The following is a 24,367-nucleotide window of genomic DNA, read 5'->3' on the forward strand; positions in this document are numbered from 1 at the left end:
TTTTTTATTTAGAGAGAAGCGAAACTTCTTTAAAATAAAATTAAAATTATATTTTTATTAAAAAAACTAACAGAATTAATTTTTATCTCAGGTACCAAACGGCGGATGCTCTCAACTATGCTTCGCTTTCCCGAAGGACAATCCCATATCATTTACTTGCGACTGCGCAGTGGGTAAACTCTCGCCTGTCGATAATAGCACTTGCGAAAATGTCAAAGAATATTTGATATTTGCTACACGAACTGAGATTCGCTCTATCAATATCGATCCGCACAATACCAATATGCCTTTTATGCCTGTTGGAAATTTGACAAATGTAGTCGGAGTGGACTTTGACTACGAAGATAAAAAGCTACTGTTTACTCAGATCCGTCCTTGGGCGAAGATCGCGTGGATATCTTCGGATCAACCATCTTCCTCCGATTTACATACATTAATCAGCAAAGGAATTAACCCTGAAGGCATCTCGTATGACTGGACTCAGAAGAAAGTATACTGGACGGATTCTTCCAACAATAGCATCTACGCGATGGATCTTGACGGGTCTAATTTGGTGATGATTGCACGCGTGGACCGGCCACGCGCTATCGTCGTCGACCCATGCAACGGTTCTCTCTACTTTACGGATTGGGGTCGTTTCGGGACATCCGGAAAGATTTTCAAAGCTACTATGGCGGGATCGCTGAAACGCGCCATCATTGATAAGGATCTTTCGCAGCCCAGTGGTCTGGCGATCGATTATGATGATCGGATGCTATATTGGACCGATGCCGTGCGTGAGAAGATCGAGCGGTCCGATCTCGAAGGCAACAACAGGAAAATTCTTATCAGCGCTACCATATATCCCTTCGCTATTACTGTCTTCAGGGAACACATCTATTGGACGGATCTTCAGCTTCGCGGAGTCTATCGAGCGGAGAAATACACGGGAGCCGACAAAATTGAACTGGTAAAGCGGTTGGAGGACTCCCCGCGTGATCTTCACATTTTTTCTCCGACCAGGCAGCAATGCACCGTTAATCCTTGCAAAATTAATAAGGGTGGTTGTGATCAGTCCTGCCATCCGAGCTATAACGGCTCCGCGGAGTGCAAGTGCGATGATAACAGCAGGCTTGTGAACGAAGATAGAATGTGTGTGTCAAAAAATGTTACCTGCGACGTCAGTAAGTTTGCTTGTAGAAACGGTAGATGCATTTCTAGAATGTGGGCATGCGACGGCGACGACGATTGCGGCGACGGCTCCGATGAGAACACCAGATACTGCTGTGAGTATGACGGAAATTTAATGCGAATATTTTCTATGATATAGTTTATTGAAAGAGAATTTGCATGTTTTAGCTTATCATTCATGTAGTCCAAACGAATTCCGCTGCAACAACGGCCGATGCATCTTCAAAACGTGGAAGTGCGATCACGAAAATGATTGCCGGGACGGTAGCGACGAGGAGGGATGCGTCTACCCACCCTGCGCAGCGGGCGAATTCACCTGTGCCAATTTTCGATGCATACCACAGTCTCAGGTGTGCAACGGCATCAACGATTGCAAAGACAATTTCACTTCCGATGAGACACACGAGCGCTGTCCTCGCAACACTACATGCCCGTTAAATCATCTCAAATGCGAAAAGACAAACATCTGCGTGGAGCCTTACTGGTTGTGCGACGGCGATAACGATTGCGGTGACAATAGCGATGAGAATCCGATTCATTGCGCCCAGAGAACTTGCCCACAAAACAGCTTCCGATGTCCTAATCACAGGTAAAGTTTTGCATTTGATTGATCGATAATTTTAATAACTAGATATATTTTTTCAAAAATGTGTGAAAAATTATAATAAAGTTTGCTTTAGACAATTTATAATTGGCAATAAATTTTATTTATAAATTTTATATATCATATATAAAATATAGAATATTAAAATATATATCGATACATATATGTATATATTAAAACATGTAATGCATAAAGTTATAAATAGAATTTTGTCTTGAATTTTTTCGCGGATTATAGATCGCGTTTTAAGAAGTCTTAATATAGAAAACGTATTGTTCGTTATATGTAGATGCATCCCAGCTACTTGGTATTGCGACGGAGATGATGATTGTTTGGACGGAAGTGACGAACCTCCCGGTTACTGCCAATCCGAGGGTAGAACATGTTTCGGCGATTTGTTCACTTGTGATAACGGCAACTGTATTCCTAGAATTTACATCTGCGATGGAGACAACGATTGTCTGGATAACTCCGATGAAGATGAGCGTCATCAATGCAGTAATTTTTATGATTTGCTCTCTCTCTCTCTCTCTCTCTCTCACTCACTTACTCACTCATTCACTCACTCACTCACTCACTCACTCTCTCACTCTCTCTCTCTCTCTCTCTCTCTCTCTCTCTCTCTCTCTCTCTCTCTCTCCTCCTTGATTGATTAATTGATTGATTCATTTATTCAAGACTTAATTTTATTTATAACAATTCAATCTTTCGCATTATTATAAGCATAAATTATTTTTTGTTGTGTCTTTTATTATATTGTGAATTTAATTTTTAGACGACAGAAAATGCGACGAAGAAACGGAGTTCACTTGCACCGCGAACAAAATGTGGAATCGCGCCCAATGCATCCCAAAGAAATGGCTGTGCGATGGAGATCCGGATTGTGTTGACGGGGCTGATGAGAATGTGACTTTGCTTCATTGCTCGCCGCCAACTCCTTGCGCCGAGAATCAATTCACCTGTGATAACGGGCGATGTCTGAATCGTAACTGGCTATGCGATCATGATAATGATTGCGGCGACGGCAGCGACGAGGGCAAGTCTTGCAAGTATAAACCCTGTAATAGCCAAGAGTTCACTTGTCAGAACTTCAAATGCATACGCAAGCAATTCCGTTGCGACGGCCAGGATGATTGCGGCGATCATTCGGACGAAGTAGAATGTCGTAAGTATAGTTTGTAATACTAACGTATCATAAAACATACAAAAAAGAGAGAGAATTATGATCAATTCTTTGAATTAAAGTGCATGTCAGAAAAAAAAATTTTTTAATCTTAGGTAAATTCAAATATTTTAAATGAACATATTCTCTCAATCTTCTTCTTGACGAGGCAAAACTTGAAATTGATAAAGATTGATAAAAGTGGCTGTTGCTCATCTTTTAGCGTCTAGAGCAAAGAACACAACGTGTCCGAATCCAAAAGATTTCATGTGTGCAAACGGTAATTGCATCGATTCGCAACTGGTATGCAATAAGGAACCGGATTGTGCCGATGAGAGTGATGAGCCGCTGCACTGCTACATGGATGAGTGCGCTCGTGTCGAGATTAATCAGTGCGGACATAAGTGTGTCGACACACCGACCAGTTTTTACTGCGAGTGTAATCCAGGCTATAAACTGTTGGCCGATGGCAAGGCCTGCGATGACATCGATGAATGCATCGAAACGCCTCAAGTGTGCAGTCAACAATGTGAGAACACGCCCGGCGGATATTACTGCAAATGCAACGAGCGTTGGTACGAAAGAGAAGCCGACGAGCATACGTGCAAGCGCAGAGACAACATTCAACCATGGATCGTATTCACGAATAAATATTACGTCAGAAACATGTCGATCGACGCATCCAACTATAGCCTGATGCATCAGGATCTGATTAATGTCGTGGCACTGGACGCCGATTACGCCCAGCAGATGTTGTATTTCTGCGATGTTACCGCGAAAACGATATACAGGTATGTGTGCTTTTGTTGTTTAATAGTGTTTTATAGTGCACGAAGATAGACGTCTTTACTAATGAATTTATTCTCGTATAAGCAATTTAATTAATACTAAATAATTCATTTATAAGAATAAACTCAGTTATTAGAAAATTATTCTCAAATAGAGAGCTAACTTAACAATTAGCAGAGTTGAACCTGAAGATAAGTATTTGCTGTCTTTTTATAAAAATAAATACTTTTTATTTAGAGCACCGGTGAACGGCGGCGAAAGAGAACCCATCATCCGTCATGATAGTTTGGGTCTGGAAGGAATCGCTATCGATTGGATTGGTAGAAAATTATATTGGTTGGATCGTCACGCGAAACATCTAGATGTTGCCGAACTTGACGGCACCAACAGGAAAACTTTACATTCTGGGATAGCGGATCCGCGCGCGATTGCAATTCATCCTGGTACTGGATATTTGTACTTCACGTCCTGGCATCTTCAGGTTGGATATAATATCAAACGCTTCAACTTTTTCGTAAAGGAAGCTTCTATATAATAATCGTATTTTTAATTTCAGGCATATATTGGTAAAATGGGTATGGACGGTAGCAACTTCACTCGAATTCTGACATGGGAGGATAACATTGCTTGGCCGAACGCGTTGACGATCGATTATTTCACCGATCGCATTTTCTGGGCAGATGCACATTTGGATTATATCGCCTTTGCCGACCTCGAGGGCCACAATCGACGGATCGTTCTGTCTGGCTCTTCGGTGCCGCACGTGTTTGCCATCACCGTGTTCGACGACTTCATTTACTGGACCGATTGGAATCTAAAAGCGATTAACAGAGCAGAAAAGTTCTCTGGCGCTCGTTTACAAGTGCTGCGCAACACTACACATCGGCCCTACGATATCCATGCCTATCATCCGCTCAGACAGTTGCCCTACAATAATCCTTGCGCGGAGAACAACGGCGGTTGCTCGCATCTCTGTCTTATCGCACCACCCGCCAGTTCGTATCTACTCGAAGGATATGGTCAACCTGGTGTCACCTCCTACAAATGCAAGTGTCCGAATCAATTCATCCTGGATAACAATAAGGACGACAAGACATGTATAGCGAACTGCACCGCAGGTCAGCATCGTTGTGGACCACCGGATGAGAAGTGCATTCCTTGGTATTGGAGGTAAGATATTAAAATATATTTAAGTCGTGATATTTTTTAAAGAGTTTAGGAGAGGATCACACAATAAATAAAAATTATATGACAGATGCGACGGAGAGAAGGATTGCAAAGACGGTTCCGACGAGTCGACGAGTTGTCCGCCGAGAAACTGTCGACCGAGCGTGTTCCAATGCGCAAACAAAAATTGTACGCCGAGCGTGACGATCTGCGACGGAGTCGACGATTGCGGAGATAAGAGCGACGAAGCTAAGTGTACACTTGAATGTGGAGAACTCGAGTTCAAGTGCAAGTCCAACGGTCGCTGCATACACGACTCGTGGAAATGCGATGGAGACGCTGACTGTAAAGACGGCAGCGACGAGGATCCTGCTATTTGTCGTAAGTAAAGTAATTTGTAGTATTCGCGTTTTAGGTAAAATGTGCGAATTCTGAATAATCTAATCTATTTTTGCTTTTATTTTAATTCACGCCAACTATATTCTCTTTCAGATAATCGTACCTGCGACCCGAGCACTGAGTTCAGTTGCAAGAATGGTAAGTGCATTCCCAAGCTATGGATGTGTGATTCTGACAATGACTGCGGAGATGATAGCGACGAACCAGCGTACCTGTGCCGTCAAAAGAATTGCACGACCGGATGGCAGCGTTGCCCGGGACATGCAAACTACCGATGCATTCCAAAGTGGTTGTTTTGCGATGGCAAGGATGACTGCCGCGATGGTTCCGATGAGCGTCCGGAGAACTGTCCAAAGTGCGATCCCAAAATGGACTTCAAGTGCGCCAATAATCGGTGCGTGCCGAAACAGTGGCTCTGCGATTTCGCAGACGATTGTGGGGACGGCAGCGACGAGGCGGATATGATGTGCAAGGATAGGTACCGCGAGTGCTCCGAATCCGAGTTCAAATGTAGAAACGGCAAGTGCATCGCGTCCAGATGGAGATGCGACGCCGAAGACGACTGCGGCGATAATAGCGACGAGGAGGAATGTCATCGGTGGGTGTGCAAGGTATGTAAACGGAATGATGAACCGATTCTCGATTTTGTTATAACATCACGATGCAATATATATTTCTTTTACATTACCACTTGTATTTCTCATCTCGCAGAGCGAGAGCTTTCAATGTAAAAGCGGTCATTGCATTGCACCGTATCTTCGTTGCGATGGAGCACGAGATTGCCGCGATATGAGCGACGAACTCGGTTGCCCGCCTAGATATCCTGGAGGAAAATATTGTCCGCAATCCCGATTCGAATGTAACAACAATCTTTGCGTCTCACTCACCGACATCTGCGATGGCACTGACGATTGCGGTGATAATTCCGACGAGAATCCAACCATGTGTGGTAAGTTTATCACTAATAAGTTTTTTATGTAATAGGAGTAGGAAGTTAATGCTCTATATTACGATTGTGCAGCGAATTTCGAGTGTGATACGCACAGACGATTTCAATGTGCCAACCGCAAGTGTATTGCCAGGTACCAATTATGCGACGGAATCGACAACTGTGGCGACGGGTCCGACGAGAACAACATGACGATGTGTATGAAACAGACTCGTCCGTGCGATTCGATCTCAGAATACACTTGCGCGAATAAGAAATGCATCGATCGTATAAGACTCTGTGATCTTGCGGACGATTGCGGTGACTTGTCAGACGAATTGGGATGCCGTAAGTTCTCTTCGCTTATATATTCTTCTACTCGATCACGTCCTATCGATCATTATAGATTATTTCTTTTATTATTTGCTTTTTCGCGTTTTCAGATCATACTCATCACTGTTCGGCAAACGATCGTGGTGGTTGCGCGCACGAATGCCACAACATTACGAACGGCGGCTACATCTGCGCCTGCTATCCTGGTTACATAATTTCACCTGATAATAGAAAACACTGCATGGACATTGACGAATGTCAGACCGATCAACATCAGTGTTCTCATATCTGTACCAATTTGAATGGCTCATATGCCTGCTCTTGCCGGCAAGGTTTCCAACTGTCAGATAGGTATAGCGGTGTGTGTCGCGCCGAAGACGATAACATTGTCGTGCTGTTCGCCAACGGACCCGAACTCAGGGCCTACGATTTGCATACCAGAGAAGAGATGGATGTAATAGGTAACGAGAAGAGAGTGCAAGCCATCGATTTCGATCCCAGGATGGAATACGTTTTCTGGATTGATTCATACGACAATACCATTAAACGATCTTATATGGTAAACGCCAAAGAAGGCCAGGCCAAGATTGGACACGCGCAGGATCTCAATACGAAGAGTATGTATTATCCAATTCTCTAGATGTTGATTAGTTATCATTTGTTAAACATTAAGATATTTGATCTCAGTTTCTTACAAATTTAATTTAATTTCTTAAGCTTTTTCGAAGTATTTCGATTTTTATCGATGTCATTAATTTTTAAATTTTTGCTTTAAATCTTCGAATAATTAAATATTCTTAAAGATTTGCATCTTTGTAAATCAAAGACCATCTTAAAATTTTTTACAATCGTAGAGATATTTATGAACTATATATACATATATATACATATATGTATATATATACACAACTATATATACATATATATCTTTCTTTCTCTACGAAATGGTTAATACGATATTTTAATTTGCAAAACACATTTATATTATTCGCGAGCAATGTCAGCAATATTCGCTAATAATATTAATTTTTACAGTTGATTCCAAGCCGACGAGTTTGGCAGTGGATTGGATCTCTGGCAATCTGTACTGGAGCGAGGTCGATCAAACAGTCGCTCCTGCTCACGGTCGGATCATGATGTCCAAATCGGATGGCAGATATCGGCGTAGTATAGTCACAATGAATCTCGAGCAACCGACATCGGTGGTCGTGGATCCAGAGCGAGGTGAACTTGTGTGGGCTGACGCGGGTAATCAACCAAAGATCGAAATAGCATGGATGGATGGCGATAGACGCAAATTGCTCGTGGCCGAACGAATCGCCAGTCCTTCGGCTCTTACTATCGATTACGCTATGGAGCATACGCTTTATTGGTCTGATATCAAGCTGGATATTATCGAGGCGATCAACTTGGCCGGTGCCAACAGAAGAATCGTTCTAAGGGTCGGAATACCGCTTAGGCACCCGGTAGCGTTGGACGTTTTCGAGAATAATCTTTATTGGGTCACCAAGCAGACGGGCGAGCTCGTTCGGCAAGATAAATTCGGCAGGGGAGTTCCGCATACTATCATCAAGAATCTTCCTAGTCCTGGCGGCCTCAAAGTCTATCATCAGATGAGATACAATACCAGTCTGAGAGATCCTTGCCACAACGACCAGTGTAGTCATCTCTGCGTAACGATTCCGGGCGGCCATCGCTGTCTCTGCTCGGACAACATTGATCCTCTTCAACGTCTGCTGAGGGATAACAATGAGAGGCATTGCGACGCCACCAATGAGAGACCTCTACCAGCGCCCAGAATATGTCGTTGCCAGAATGGCGGACGATGTCAGGAGGAGGATGATAAGTTGGCTTGTGATTGCCGCGAGGAATTTCATGGTGAATTTTGTGAGATGGCGGCAGTCGCCGCCAGAGCAGGTGGATCCACTGCTGCTATAGTCATTCCCATAGTCGTATGCCTACTGGTATTGTTCTGTGCTGCCGCGATCTTCATGGTTCTCAAGAAGCGACCATTGTAAGCGTAATAGTCTTAAATACAATAACGCAATTTTATTTCTTTTATAAAACTTGATTATTATTTCTAGCGGCAAACCTGGTGGCCTCGGCAGTCTCACGGGCGCTCAGAGTGTTTCTTTCCGTCAAGGTAGTAATGTAGAGTTTGGCGAAGCTGCTCACGAAAGGATGGTAAGCTCTTTGCTCTTTTTGTTTTAGAAAGATGAATCATATTAGTAGACTATATCAATAAATTTTTCTCACGTTGAAACATCTATTCTAAGCGTTATCATTCGCGTTGTTTTATGCTTACAGGAACCTCTCGATGTAGAGTATAATCTGAACGATGTTGCCAATAAGAACCGAGATTTCAGCAATCCGATGTACGACGCGGTGAATATGGAGAGCGGTACGACAAATGGTACCAGCGTTGGTAACATGTACGAAGCACCGGCAGAGATGAAACCTTCGAGTATGCAGCATAAAGAGCCCCCGCAGTTGAATCTAAAGAGGAGAGAACTGGACCCGACGCCCATCGACTCGGGCAAGGATACTCAGCAGCTGGTTGAGGAGGACAAGTCCGAGTGCTAGGATTAATTTTTGTTTTCTATTGTGTTTCTCGAACTTGAACGCATATCGACATGTTTGACGATTGCGAAGAATATATACATAGGGACAAACGTAAATTAGTTTACCACTTCTACGTAAATAGTGCGGATTACTTGCAGCTGCTCGTACGTTATTTATTAAGCTGATCATTGAGACGTTTTAACATGATGTGTGACGATTCAATTAAAGTTCTTTCTTATCTAGTGATCCTTGGATATGAAAATATCGAGATTTCTAGGATGGAAAAAGGTTATCAACAGATTATATTGTCATGAATATAGAGGTTCTTAGGTTCATGAATTTTTAGTTGGACTTAATGTAAAATTCCTAAATTTTAATTGTAAATTTGTACGTTTTATATATTTTCTTTATACAATATCTCTGATTTAAGAATTCAGGATAAAGAAATTTTAGAATGTGGTTTTTGTAAGGATTTATAAGTTTACAACTCTTTACACATTCTTGCATCAAAGAACCTTGATACATAGATGTTCAACTTCCCAGCTCGTCAGATCTAAGAATCTTTGACCACAGGTTCTTATCTCTAGATCCTTTATACCAGGAATTGTGAACTGGCTTTAGGATCTTAAATTTTTCAAGAATATGAAACGACAAACATCGATTTTGCGAGAACAGTGAGGCGAAAGCGAATTGCAATAGGCACGATTGTGTCATTTTTTACTAGGTGTGTGATTTGTAAGTCTTGTAAATATTATTGCTAATAATAAAATATAACGTGTTTATGTTATCTGTGTACCATATAAAACGCAACACATTCCATTCTATTTTGAAGTTGTTACTGGCAAAATGTAACGATAACACGGAACACTTTTTTTCAATAATTAGGACGTGTATGGATATGTGTATGCGTGGAAATGCGCGCGGTGCTCGAATTGATGATGCATTCGATTCTTTGATAATCTTTCGGAACATCTGCCATAAAATATATATATATTTTGGTTTTTAATATTTTACTTTATCTGTATTTTAAAACGTAAAAGCAAAAGTATAGTCGTGAAAACAAATAATTCGTTCTCAATTTTATTCGAAAGGAGATATATTCAATTTGAAGATAATAATTTAATACACTTATAAAATATTATAATTTAATAATCCAAGCATGTGTTTTTTTGTATATTTGTTTCAACCATACAATCCGAGCACTTGATGTATGCGTCGAAATTAATTCTCAACTACAAATGGAGGGGAATTGGATTTTTTTATAGAAAAATATCTATAAAGTCCGAAAGTATTCTGTATTTTATTTTCCAATATTTCCGTCATCACATGTTTCTCTTTATGCAACATAAAATAAAAAAAAAAAACAATGAAATCTTTTAATTAAATTTAATATTATTTTCATATATATTTTTCACAACCAATTATTTCATAATCGATTACAGTTTATCGTTTTCAAAGTTGAAGATGATCCTGGTATTGAATTATAATAGTTGAGTGTTAATGATACACGCATGTTTGTTTAAAAAGCTGTATTCTTATTTAATTTGGGATATTTTGAAAGGCATTACATAGTATTTTATATTGAAAAATTGCCTTCCGTGTTACGGTAAATAGAAGCGTGTAATCCCGCGAATGTGGGATACTTTACGCATGAGCGTTATTAAGTGTTATCCTTGTGGATGTTATTGCAGAGATTTTACGACGGAAAGAAATGTCTCTTCTACGATGAATATATATTCGGTATATTTGCTCGATTTTGATATAATTGTACATTGCTCTAGATTATGTGTGAGGTGTTCTTTCTGCAAAAGATGGCTGAATTAAAAGGAATCAACGAAAATTGATATATTCTGCGAAGTCAACCTTGTGATCGTCGAAATCAGCGATTTATTTCAATATTTTTGCATAAAGTCCTATTCTTTTTTATTCCTAATTCATTAGCATCATTTTTCGTTTCCGAAACATTTTCATCTTTTTTATAAAATTGGCAAAAGTAATGGCAAACGAATGGCGATAAGAAACAAAAATGTAACGGCCTTTTATTTGTATCTAGTTTAAAGTTTTATAAAATGAAAATATTACATATGCCTATTTCAAATTCGGTTACAACGAGACGATTAATATGGAACAAGTGCCGTTGTTCTTTTCTTCCTTTTAATGCATACAATCTTTTGCACGATTTTGCAGTAAGCGTGTAATTCTCCTTTCTTCAGTCATGATTGGAATTTAACGATACTTATATTTCCTGATATTTCCAAATGTTACGTTCTAAAGATCACATTCTTTCGACTTTATGTTCTTAAAGTTGTTATCTCATTTCGCGTAATCATTGTTTTTTAAAACTAGGGAATTCTTTTATAATTTTCTGTAAATATCGAATAATTAAAACACATTGTTTGGAAGAGAAGTGCTTTTATTAAATAATGTCTAGAATACAATTTAATTTATATAAATTGAGAGATCTTTGGACGTAAGAATATGTATACACACGTTTTGCGTACTAAGAAAGGAGAATTATCAATACTGATTCATCCTCCAAACAGATTATTATACATAAAAGTACACATATATAAATAAATAAATAAATATATATATATATATATATATATTGTTTGTTGCAATCGACTTTGACCTGGGCAGGGTTCCAGAGTGTCCTAATATTATTATAATATATCAGTATTTTCTGTATTTTTCTATCAGGTTGTCAAAATAATAATTGTTAATATATTGTGCAAATATCAAACAGATACCGTCCAAGAATAAATTTTAAAGCTGAGAATTCAGTTTTCCCTATGCCTGTGAAATATCGAACGCACAGGTTATCGTTGCACCCTTCACGTCTGAGAACGTAAATTGCGTTATGACAATTCTCGTTCTCTCTTTCCTAATTTTATATAATTTTTTTATTCGATTAACTTTTTTCACTAAATTTGATTATAATTTTGATATATTTAATATATTACATTTATAATCGAATTAATTTCATTTAATCAAATATATGTGATTTAACTAATGTAGGTAGCTGTTCGTATTCAAAAGCTTAAGATATTATTTCTGAATGTAAGATTATCGTAAAAAATTACTGAAAGATACATTCTTAATATACAATAAGCATTTAATAAAATTCACGAGTCATTAAAGGAATTTAATAAAATTTCAGTTAAATAAAGCACACATATATACATATACATAATGAATATGAAAAATCTCTCTCTTAAAGTCACAATTATTACATTAATAAAGATTAAGATCCTTTTGAAATGATAATGTCTATTCTTTCTTATTGTATAACAATAATATCACTCTTGGATATTTTACTTGCAAGTGATAAGGAAGAATTGAATTTTATCTGACGACGAGAAATCAATTTTATTTATCAAGAATGCATATTTCGTATATAGATTTTTAAATGTATGTTTTATTTTAACTAATCTTTTTATTCTATTCTAGCATATATACATATATATATTATATGAACATCATATATTATTTCATTGCAATATATATATATATATATATATATATATATATATATATATATATATATATATATAGATATATATATATATATGTATGTGTAGATATTATATTCTCGGTAGAAAAAAATGAAAAAAATAGTTTTTGATAAACTCAATCTTTTTTGATAGAGATGATTAAAAAATTGAATTGTACGCGTTATTTTTTCTGATATGAATTATCTTGGATATTTTTTTTTAAATTTATATATATCTGTTTTTTTACAGTATATATATAAATCAACATTGGGTATTTTATAACTCTGTTGGCACATCGTAAGTGAGTGTTGAATTAATTTTGACGGAACGTATTTGTGTAAGAATTATATTGTGTATCTTTACACGAGTCGGTCTGTTGAGAGTATTGGATATACATATACCGCTCTTTAAAACACTATCATTCTCTACGGATAATTATTTGTAATATTAATTATTAATATTAATATTAAGTATTATTATTAATAAGCGATTATCAGTTTGTATAATTAATTAACTTTACAATCAACGATTCGCAAATGTGTCAAGAGAATAGTTATTTACCGAAATAAACACTTCGCGCAATTCATTCGAAATAGAAATCAAAATGCTAAAGGATAACACCCGCTGTAATATATTTATAAGTTATAATTACTTACTTAATGAATTACTTACGAATCGATGATTCGTATATACATATATATATTTCTTGTATTTAAATGTAATCTCGCATCGCGAATAACAATCGATCAAATTATTAATCATTAATTTCTTAAGTATTAAACATTTCATGCCATTATTCATATATAATTTTTTAAAATATACAACGTGACATGTAATTTATTTTATAATTAACAATGTATTTTGTAGAAGCAAGAAACACGTATCGATCGATGTTCGGTGCTCGCTTTTTTATAACGTCTCTTTTCGTTGAAAGAAGAAAAGGGATGCGGTGATAGGTATAATCTTTCAATTATAAAATAAATTACAAATTATATTATATTATGAAATTATATATAATAAAACCCTCCCTCCCAACGAGTACACTTTGACGTTGGTGGGAGGATTCAGTACCCGTAAGATTTATTCTGAGGAGCAGTTAAAGATCCAAAACAGACATTCGGAATTATATAATAAATAATAATATATCCATTAAAGTTATTAAAATGAATGTCCAACAAACGATCGTAAAGTCGGATAATCGCATATAGGAGCGTAAAACGATTAATCTTACGCATCTGCCGGTTATGATAATTAGTCGGCGCAACTGAAGGAGTTTTTCTCTTTCCTCGATCCTTAATAAAGAGATCAAAGTGGCTAGATATAGTGGCTTGAAATAACCAGATGAACGAGTTCAACCGGCTCGAAGATGCGATAAGCTGCGTAAGATGGTTCACCAATAATGGTCAAAAGATATATAAAGAGGTGCTTAGTAATGCGCGCTATATATCTCCTCGCATTTTTCATTTTATTTACCTACAATGGCACGTGATCGTTCACAATACGTGCAAGCCCTCGCCTCGGACAGAAGCGACCATTCCGCGCGAACAACACCAGGCGATATCCAATGGTGTGTCAAGATGGTAAATTATTCATGAACGAGACGAATGAGTTAATAAGCTGTAGTACGAGACCCGGGTCGAGGCAGAGATGAGTGATCGTAAATGTAAATCAGCCGGGGAGATACGGATACTCAGCCTCGCGTAACACGAAAGGGGCGCGGTACCGTTCGAACTGTTCTGGGACCATCCCCGCTGTCCATCCGTTGATGGTATATTCTCTCTCTCTCTCTCTCTCTCTCTCTCTCTTTCTCTCCCCTTCCATTTTCCTAAATATATTTATAGCGAAATCCCCACGCATTACGCTCTTGCGAGCTGAGCGCATTACCCGGGCCGAGTCGACGCGTATATTAATTCTGCAAAGATCACACCACTCCTCGTCTGCTCGCTGTAGAATTATTATATTGATCTGTAGAGATGACGAAGAGAATAAATATCATTTTCGATTAGGAAAAAGAACGACTGTTAAGGTGGAAAAGTGGAGGGGAGGGGGGGAGGAGGAGGAGGAGGAGGAGGAGGGGGGGAAGGATATTTGTGATAGGCGTTAAGATAATTTTAGCAATATTTTTTCGGAGAATGTAATCGGGTCATCGCGCTTCTTAATGATCCTGATGTTAAATCAATTAAATTTAATCAGTTATCGCTTTCTACGATTTTATATAAGCATTATTGATTCATTTTTGAAAGATCTTTTGATACTACTATCGTTAGCATAACAAATTTTATATATACTTTATTTTTTGTTTAAACAATGATGAAACGTAATCTTTTCTAATTTAAAAAAATAATTGTTAAACTTTAAGGAATTAAAATAAGTATGTAGAATAACCGAGGAGAGTTCAATGATTGTCCAATTCATAATTTAAAATAAGTTTCCGAGTTTTCCATAATACGTCAGAATTTTTAAAATTAAACTTCTATCATTTTTTTTTTTATTTGTCTACTTTTGCACGATTATTTAAATAATATCTATCGTGTTTGTTAAAATGCTCTAATAAAACGCAATTGATTAGGAATATCATGTGATATGTAAGCGCGTTTCTATTACGTGCAAACCGTGTTACGTTTAGTTCGAGTTATCGCGAATAAAAGGAATAAAAGTGGTATTCGATGAATTCAGTATCGGTGGTCGCGAATATTGAGCCAATAAAGGACCGGCCATAAAGCTCGGCAGGATTGTGTATTTCTTTCAGGATATTTTGTCACACAAAGTGAAAACGCCGCTATTCAATACAGTCGCATAATTTGGCTAATTGTTTTTATTTTCCATGCAAACCGCCGAACTTTCCTCTGTGGATGCTTTTTCGATTAATTCAGCGAGCTAAATTGAGTTAATCTTTGACAAACAGATAGAAATATCTAGATTGTTCAAAAATCTACAGATAAAAGAAAACATCAACGATAAAAATATGTTTGAAACAATGAAAATTACCTCAACATTAACTTAATTAATATAATTGTTGAATAAAATTATTCGTGTTACAGTAATTAGATATCGTCGGACTATAAATCAGTATTATAAAAAATTAAAAAATACACAGATCTTTTTCGAGATGTAGAAAGATTAAACGAAAAATGTGTGGAATTAAAATTAAAAAATTTAGAATAATTCAAAAATTATTTACATTGCGATGTATTTTAACTTATAAACAAATACGTTTCGTGATAAATTTTTATAAAATTTATTTATTTATTAATTTCGTAATAATTGTTCTTTATAATGAATCACTAATTCTGGCTTTATCAAAATATATTTGTTTTAAAATTATTATTTTTTGGTTAAAGGAATTAAAGAATCGAAATGAAATATATCTGAAATATGTAAGAAGGGGAGCTGGGAGAAAAAGGGAAACGTGATACTGCAAATTTATTCGGAAGGCAGGAGTATGAAAAACAAAAGGATTCACGTTTAAATAAGGAGCTCGCCGGAAGACGGTCGGGCGTATTCTCGTGTTCCATTGTATTTTTCAGCTTTGAGTACCGGGGACGGTTTTCACATTATTTTCTTGCTTCCGTTATGACGACCGCATTGAGCGAAAAACTTTCCGGAAGTCGGACCAGCCCATGCTTGCTCGATTTACCTCGAGGCATAAAAGCTTGTTTAGCTTGTTAGTTTATTGTTAGTTGAAAGAGTTATTTTCATAAAATTATATTTAAGCACAAAATCGGCTGGTACCGAATCTTTTATGTTCTTTGTATTTTATTTAATATTAAATATATTAGTTGTCTGATTCCGGGGCTGACGTCAACTCTTCTCTTCTTTCTCTTTATTTTATCGAATGAAAGAATCACATTCGACATTTTTATCTTACGAGCTAAATATGATAATGTTTATCGTACGATTGTATATGATTCTTCGCGTCTTCATCTCATTTTTCTGAAAGCTAAGTTGGACTCGATCCGGGGATTAAGTCGCGGTAATTTAAACAAATGTGTCGTACTGAGCAGCCGAGACAGAAAGTTTGATATGAGTCGGGTCGAAATAAAAAAAAAAAAAAAAGAATAAAGTACGTACATGAGAGAAATCGTCCTGGAACGATAAAAGTTCTTGGCCATTCTCTCGAAAATGTCCTTCGCGAAAGTGTGCTCGTTTGTCCCTCAACCCTCTGTTGTGACGATAGCCAAACGTGTTTAGGGAAACGAGAAATCTTCACAGTCTGGAGAGGGTGTACATCACCCCATTCGCTCGATTTGCCAACAAGATTGCCAATGAATCGCCAGTAGAATAACGAGCGGTTAACTTTACGTGTCTCTCTATTCGGGAAATGTGGAAATGCTTGGAATATCAAATATTTTAGAAATTTTGAGTATTTGTAGTATTAAAAAAAAAAAAAACTAGTTATTGTTTTATTGTACATAAAATTTTGAATAATTAAAAGAAAATTTAAATTTTGTATAATTAAAGTTATAAGTTATTTTAAATTACCAATTGGACTGATAATTATAAAACCTTCCTCGATTACTCTATATATTTATTTTAATTCTCTGAAACATTAATTAAAAATTAACAATTATTATTCAAAATTAGAAAAGATTATGTTTAACAATTGTTCAAACGTAAAACGAAAATATATATAAATAAAATTATTATATAAATAAAATAATATTATAAAATAATATATATATATATAAAATAAAGTTAATTACTCGTTATGATAACAGAAAATTTTTCAAAGATGAATCAATAATGCTCGTGAAATCGTGAAAAACAATGATGGAATATTTGAAGTTCTGTATTTTTAAAATGTTGAACCTTTCGACGTTTTAATTAATGCACGTTCGCTATATTATTTCGCATTGAAACTAATCTTAATATGTATATTAATATGTAAAACATTAACTGTGTTTGTGTCAGTTGCAATTAGTAGAACTTTGAATGGCGAGAATATTGGATAGCAGAATTTTCGCTTAATGTATTGGATGTTCAAACGCTTGAATTTTCAAAACAAGAATCTTAAACGTCGGGACGTTGAAAATTTTCCGAGCATCGTTTAGAAAGAGTTCAACGCTCGCGGCTTCGGAGAGGAGAGAAATTGCGAAAGCTTGCAACGTTATACATTCTTATAATTGCGTATTTACAGCCGCGCGTAACAAGACGCGGAATTTCGCCGGGAGCGTCACGCGCGTCTGTTCGTCTTTTTACGTAATTCACCCAAACAGAATTTACTACAACACGATATACCGCATTGTATAACGTCATGAGGAAAAGTGGAAGTAACATAGAAGGGCGGATACGAGATAATGATCGCGAGGGATTACGAGAGGCCCCCTTTTACCCCTGGCTCGGTCCTCCTCCTTCTACTCTCGGGTCATTCCTCGAATTTCCTTCGCGTTGATACTGGGATAACAATTTGCAAGGGACGCGAATACGCCGGATGCCCGCGAGGGCTCGAGGGAACGTTCGAGGAATAAGGAATCGATCCTCTCTCTGCATGGAATCCGTCTAGGGGATCCGCACTTGCAGAATCCGGGATACTGCATTCAACCACCGTAATGGCGGCGGGGTTAATAGACCGGACGGAGATTCATCGACTGATCGCCGGCTCTTCGACTCTTTTAACCCTGTCTTCAAAGGCGAGCTTGATTGTTGATAGCTTCAGTCCAACCGCGCATTCGACTGATTGTCAAATTTATTTATCGTCCAAAATGTTATATTAATTTAAGGAAAAAAAAAATTTTTTTTTTAAATTTGTAATAATTTGACGTTTCGAATTATTCGCGTGTTGAAAAATCTTTTTTAATAATCGTAGATTTAATTTTGAAATAAAATGACATAAATCATTACCATTCGAATTATTTAGATCCCTCGCAAGTATATAGAAGCCGTAATTGAAACTATATCTAAAGGGCCGATTTTTAGTGCGAAATAAGAGAAGGAAATCGATCATCCATGGAAATTCCAGGACCTTGGAGAGCATCCGAAGGATCCTCCAGAATCCCGATAGTTAGCATGCACCTGTCTTCGATAATAGCGCTCTAACAATGAAATATCATTACAGTACGTTTGAAGCCACCTTTTTGAAAAGGACCGAAAATTAGACTCTCCCTCGTTTGAGACTCCCTCGAGACTCTGTTCGTTCACTTTTTTCTTTGTCACCTCCGGATTCAATTGCCCCGATTATTCGAAACTCTCTCGAATCTGGACGAAATCTTTGATAAACTTACCGGTAAACTTTGATCCGACGTAGCCCTGATTGTTAATTCAGCGCCGCTCGGTTCCCTCAACTTAGTTACGCAACATAAATTAAGACTTTATAGTTGTCCGCTACGTTGCTCGTTCATTAGCGGTTCTTGCAATCGAAATCGCTCACCCTTCTATGGCGAATTAATAATAAAACGATGTTAATTAAAAGGGAAAAGCTCGAGAACATCCATTATAAATATAAAATAAATTTTATAAAGGCAAAAAATATTTTAATATTTAATTTTTTAATCAAGAATATAATATAAATATTTTAATATTTAATTTACATGCATATATATTAAAATTATATCTCAAATTTTATATCTGTTTTTGTTATTTATTAACTTTTCTTTTCCGTTCTTTTAAAACCTATTAAATAAAAATTATATACAGACACTTAATATTTAAACTATCAAATGCATCGCTCAGTCATAACAGGCTTTTATTGATATAAAATAATGTACAGCGCAGTATCGAAATAATCAATTAGTAGAAAAGACGTAATACTTGCGAGTATCGATTTAATATGCCTTTTTAAAAGTAGATATCTCGATGAAAGCTGTTCACGGCATATTATTAGAGTATTATATAAATTATGTGTGTTATATAAAATATTATAAACTGCACCATTTAGTTTTTATAAATAATAATAAAAAAAATCGTGATTTCTTTTGCAATATTGGTTTGGGCATAAAAATGTTAACAGTTTCTTTTATTTCTCCTAGGGAGTTATTCAGAACTCTAAAAATAAAGAGTCGGAATTGCGAAAAAATTTACCTTTAAAATATCTAAAAATAATTTAAAATTTTCTTATATAAATTTAATATTTTATATATATATATACAGATATTTTACGTACTATGACATATATATATAAATTTTAAGACGCGTATTTCGCGTGATGTATCAAGTGCGCGCGACAGCGTCGTGACATCAAGAACATATTTTTTTTATCTTTGTAAGATTTTTTTTAATAATACACATTTAACTCTCACACTTCCTCTTTTTTTTTCTCTGTCTCCCTTTCTTTCTCTCACTCTCTCTTTATAAGCAATAATTATTTCTCGAAAAATACTTAAAGTTCAATTATATATTTCGCCTGATATTTTTTCGTTTGACTTTTCGGCGACTTAAATATGATTCAAATTGAGAACGCACAATAAAATAATCGAATCGCAGATCCGAGTAATTAATATAATGATATGCTCTGTGATACATTAAATGTTTAATAAATAATTGATCTATAATTTAAAATCCTTATATAACTTATTAATATTTCGCATATATATTTTATAGTACGTAAAATATTTCGGCAGCAAATTAACAATGCCTAACATGGTATATGGCCTTGGCGGCGTAAACATTAGCGCGCGTAAACATTATTTATGTATCACGGCCTTGTTATCATTTATACAAAGCCACTTGAATAGAATTGTAGTGGGGCGAGACCCTCAAATTCCTTTCTTACGTATTATCATTCGCGCGGCGATACTCGAGCAATAAAGTAGTAGTGCGTCGTCGGTGCCGTCATCGTGCCGCGGACGGTTTTCGCGTCTTCCGCGTCGCGTGTCGACACAGCATTGCCACGAGTCGCACAATGGCTCATATGTGGCACGCGCATTTGTGCGTTGAACGCACATTAGTGCGTCGTCGTTGCCGTCATCGTGCCGTACGAGCAACGATGCGTCGCGTTGTCGCGGTATCGCGTTTTCGCGTCGTCGCGTCTTCGCGTTGGACTTCTATCTCGTTTTCACGATTGTCAACGAGAATTATACTTCGTTGCCGACTAAATGGGATGTCTCTCAGCGTTGCAATCTTTAATATATTAATACCTATTAATATAATTAATTTTATATCAATATCAATTAATATTAATACTATATTAATATTATATATTATATAAATATTTATGTATTAATAAATTTAATATATTAATGTAGGCGCAACGTTAAAACGCCTCAGTATCGCGGCTGAGGTGAATGCCGGCCGCGTAGCAACGTATGTTCGTGCATAGTATAGATGCATGTTCGCGCGGTTAATCTTGAACTTCGGTTCGAGAATCGGCTGTTGAGGGCACGTTCTGCTCCGACGAACGGTTCGGCCCGAATCGGTTAGAGTTCGGTCGATTGTTTTGGAATCGTCGTTAATGGGTCCCTTCTCTTGTACCGTCTAACAGCACATTGTAGAAATACTAACATGTTTGGCATCTGAGGAGTCGGCTGTTCTAATTAGGTTCGATTTTCGCTCGCTAGAGAAGTTGATCTCCCGCTTTCGAAGTGCTAGATTGTTAGCACGTAGAAGGTGGGTATCTTCATTCTCGACCCGTCTACTAGCCTTACGATAAACCCGGCTCAGTCTGTACGATAGAGACTTGGTGGTTCGTATGAAATCGTTCCTAACGATGTTCTAGTCGGCCCTCGATGGGAGCAGGCGCGGGTCAAGAGTCGAGCGAACCCCATTCGCGATTATTCCATCGATCGATTTCGTCTTCTTCCGCTTCCGCTTAACCTTCGCTCGAAGTAATCGGTGAATTCCCGACTTGTCGACTCGAAGTGTAATTCTCACGTGAAGCGGGGTTCGATCGTGCCGAAATTCGAAAGTGCGGGAGTGTCGTTCAAAGTATCGCGCGTACAAGTGCGGAAATATTATTTTTTAATAAAAGTGCGGGAGTATCGTTTAAGGTATCGCGCGTGTGAATCAATCTGAGAGGAGGAGGAGGCCTAGGAGAGGCATCGGGCACGGATGGAGCAACCCTGTGGTAAGCAAATTGGTATTTCTATATTAATTACTTATTAATTGCATACGTGCAATTTAAATTGAGCAATTAATCGCATAATTTGATTTTTTATTTATACGATTTAAATAAGAGAGAATCAGAGAAAAATATTTCTATATGAAAGCTTTTATATGGAATTATTAGAGTTATTAATAGTGCTTTTTTTCAAAATTTATAAAATTATTTTATCTCCATATTATTATATGAATCGAATATAAAATTCAATGCGTATAAAAAAATTTTTAAGAATATTAATTATTTTGAGCGCTGTTACAATTTGAATCTTCTATTTGCATGTTACAGAGCAACGTAGCGATCCTGACAGTCTGAGAGGAGGAGGAGGAGGCCTAGGAGAGGCATCCTGCACCGGTGGAGCAACCCAAGGGTGAGTATTTATTATTTGTATATTAATTATTATAAAACGTGTACCCGCATTGATTTAATTCTCATTATTCAAATAAGTTAGACAAAAGAAAATTAGAGAGAAGACTTTTATATAAATCCTATAAATATATCTATTATAAAAAAAAAAGTCTTTTTAGAATTTATAAAAGTTTTATATTTATATATCGCTTACTATCGTACGTATCGGACATAAAATATTCCACACGAAATATTAATTATATTTTGAAAGCTGCTATAATTTGGACTTTATATTTGTATGTTACAGACAACGTAGCCTCAAGACCAACAACTCCCGCTGTTGCGCATCAGTGCCGGTGAGTGATGTATTTTATTTTATTCTGAGTTAGCGGATCTGTAGATATTGTAGATGCAATTGTAGATTGTAGATTGTAAATAGATCCGTTGCCTCAAAATGGATGGGCTAGAATAGATTAAATCAAATAACTTCCAATAGATTTTTTTAAATATACATTAAAACATAAATATTACAGACCTAATTTGAAGTATAAATAGAAACAAAAATTTGAAAAGAATATAAAATATTTTTTTCGATCGATAGATTTTATTTAATTTGTTTGATGAAGAAGGCGCAAACAATTTTATTAATTATATGAAATACTAATAACTTATTTTTATGTTACGCCGATTTTATTCTAACTTTTCGTAGCCCATCCATCTATATTATCATATCAATGAAAGTTTTGCTTTAATTGATATAAAGCCAACTTATCGATTTATTAAATTAATATATAAGACAAATAAATGTTTTATTAATTTTATTTTATAATAATATAAATTATATATTATTAATAATATTATATATTATTATAAGATTGTACATTATTATTTCAATCAATTATTAAATTTGATTAATAATTTGGCATTAGATTAATTAAAGTAAAGGTATGTTAAAATGATGCATGATAAACTGTCGTAATATCTCACGACCATAAATGAGCATACAATTATACTCATGCACCGGCGATAATAATTAGCCGGCAACGGAAGGAATTTTTCTCCTTCATCGATCAAACTTGCTTTACTCAAAAACGGTAATAGTTACCGGTAGGGTCACCCATGCCGGATAGGTCGAAGGGGAAGAGTCAGACTAAGAGAGATACCATAATTATTACATATTTGTTATATTAATATTTTTATATATATTAATATTTAATATATAATAATTAATATTTAATATATTAGTATTTTTAATAAAATGGAAGTTAAAAAAGTAGTAATCGAGAGAATATAGAGAAAAGGGGCTCCAAAATATTTGAATATCCCCTCGGGACTTAGAAATATCTTGATACGTGATACGACATACGAAAAATTGATTTCTGAAAAACAGATGTCTATTCTATTATAATTTTTCTATAATTTTGTCCGTAATCTTTTATTTTCTAAAGAGTTTCAATCATTAACAGCATTAATTAATTTTTTCACATTTATATGATCGCCCGATAATACTGTCAGATTTTCGTAAAATGTCATATGAAAAATCGAGATATTTCTTGCAATATTAGTTGGAGCGTAAAAATTAAGAATAGAAGTTAAAAGTTTCTTTTATATCTTGTGGGGTGCCAACCAAAAAAAATTTACTCCAATACTGAAATATGTGTATCTTTATATAATATACGATTTACGAAACGCAAAGATCTATATTATATTATAATTATTACTTTCTTCCATAGTTTTAATTTTATTCTTTCGAATTCGGAGGAATTTTAACCATTAATAGCATTAATTAATTTTTTCACATATATTTATAAAATTATTTAGATATTAACTCTAGTTACCCATTTTTCCAAAATCAATTAAATTAAATGCGCTCAACTATGACGTGACTAACAACCATAACGGTCCAACGCAAAGTCGGAGGTAACCAACCAGCGTAGTGAAAAAAGTCTGACGTAACCAAGCAGCATCGCGGAAAAGAAGCAACAATACTTGTGAGCATCAATTTAGTATACCTTTTTTAAGAGTGGATAGTTATATGCATATATTTACCTAACAAGAGTATTAGATAAGACGCTGAGAGAGCTCAAGTCGGTCAATATTATCTTTGCTACCTCGACGCGTGAATGATAATTAATAGCCGAGTAATGTTGAAGGTAATTAATCGTCGGGAAATAATTAATAGCATGCCGCGGTAAAATAAACATGATTGAAGTGTAATTTATTATCAGCCAACTCGACCGGATAAATATTAAGCGACGAATTTTACAAAGGGAGCCTATTAATTATTCGATATTATAATAAAGATTATTTTTTTAGCGTAAATAAGTCTTTGCGGATCGTCAGAGCGATTATAAATCATGTAACGTATTTCTAAAAATCT

At 36.0% G+C, this 24,367-nt stretch overlaps 2 protein-coding genes across 4 annotated transcripts in view; both read left to right on the forward strand.

The window, feature by feature from the left end:
* Nucleotides 1-9,899, forward strand: part of Mgl (low-density lipoprotein receptor-related protein megalin) — a 37,235-nt gene extending 27,336 nt beyond the window's left edge. The window contains exons 15-29 of the mRNA XM_070292820.1: nt 92-1,265; nt 1,339-1,759; nt 2,064-2,272; nt 2,550-2,939; nt 3,160-3,727; nt 3,963-4,206; nt 4,282-4,895; nt 4,981-5,273; nt 5,385-5,902; nt 6,003-6,240; nt 6,313-6,567; nt 6,663-7,169; nt 7,588-8,566; nt 8,637-8,736; nt 8,860-9,899. Of these exons, the coding sequence (XP_070148921.1) occupies nt 92-1,265; nt 1,339-1,759; nt 2,064-2,272; nt 2,550-2,939; nt 3,160-3,727; nt 3,963-4,206; nt 4,282-4,895; nt 4,981-5,273; nt 5,385-5,902; nt 6,003-6,240; nt 6,313-6,567; nt 6,663-7,169; nt 7,588-8,566; nt 8,637-8,736; nt 8,860-9,135 (6,786 nt within the window). The 3' untranslated portion in view covers nt 9,136-9,899. The remainder of the gene's footprint in view (nt 1-91; nt 1,266-1,338; nt 1,760-2,063; nt 2,273-2,549; nt 2,940-3,159; nt 3,728-3,962; nt 4,207-4,281; nt 4,896-4,980; nt 5,274-5,384; nt 5,903-6,002; nt 6,241-6,312; nt 6,568-6,662; nt 7,170-7,587; nt 8,567-8,636; nt 8,737-8,859) is intronic.
* A 12,085-nt stretch (nt 9,900-21,984) lies between these two features.
* The window catches only part of LOC138931780 (uncharacterized), an 88,671-nt gene continuing 86,288 nt past the window's right edge, over nt 21,985-24,367 (forward strand). Inside the window, exons 1-2 of one of the 3 annotated variants that reach the window (XM_070292888.1) lie at nt 21,985-22,009; nt 22,295-22,343. The gene's annotated coding sequence lies outside the window, so the exon portion shown is untranslated. Of the gene's footprint in view, nt 22,010-22,294; nt 22,344-23,932; nt 23,979-24,367 lie in introns of those variants that run through there. The other 2 variants (XM_070292887.1, XM_070292884.1) reach the window with 2 other exon arrangements.

Source organism: Polyergus mexicanus, unplaced genomic scaffold (genome assembly GCF_030449975.1).
Source record: "Polyergus mexicanus isolate NDT 795.1 unplaced genomic scaffold, iyPolMexi1.0 SCAF_3, whole genome shotgun sequence".
NCBI classification, from domain to species: domain Eukaryota; kingdom Metazoa; phylum Arthropoda; class Insecta; order Hymenoptera; family Formicidae; genus Polyergus; species Polyergus mexicanus.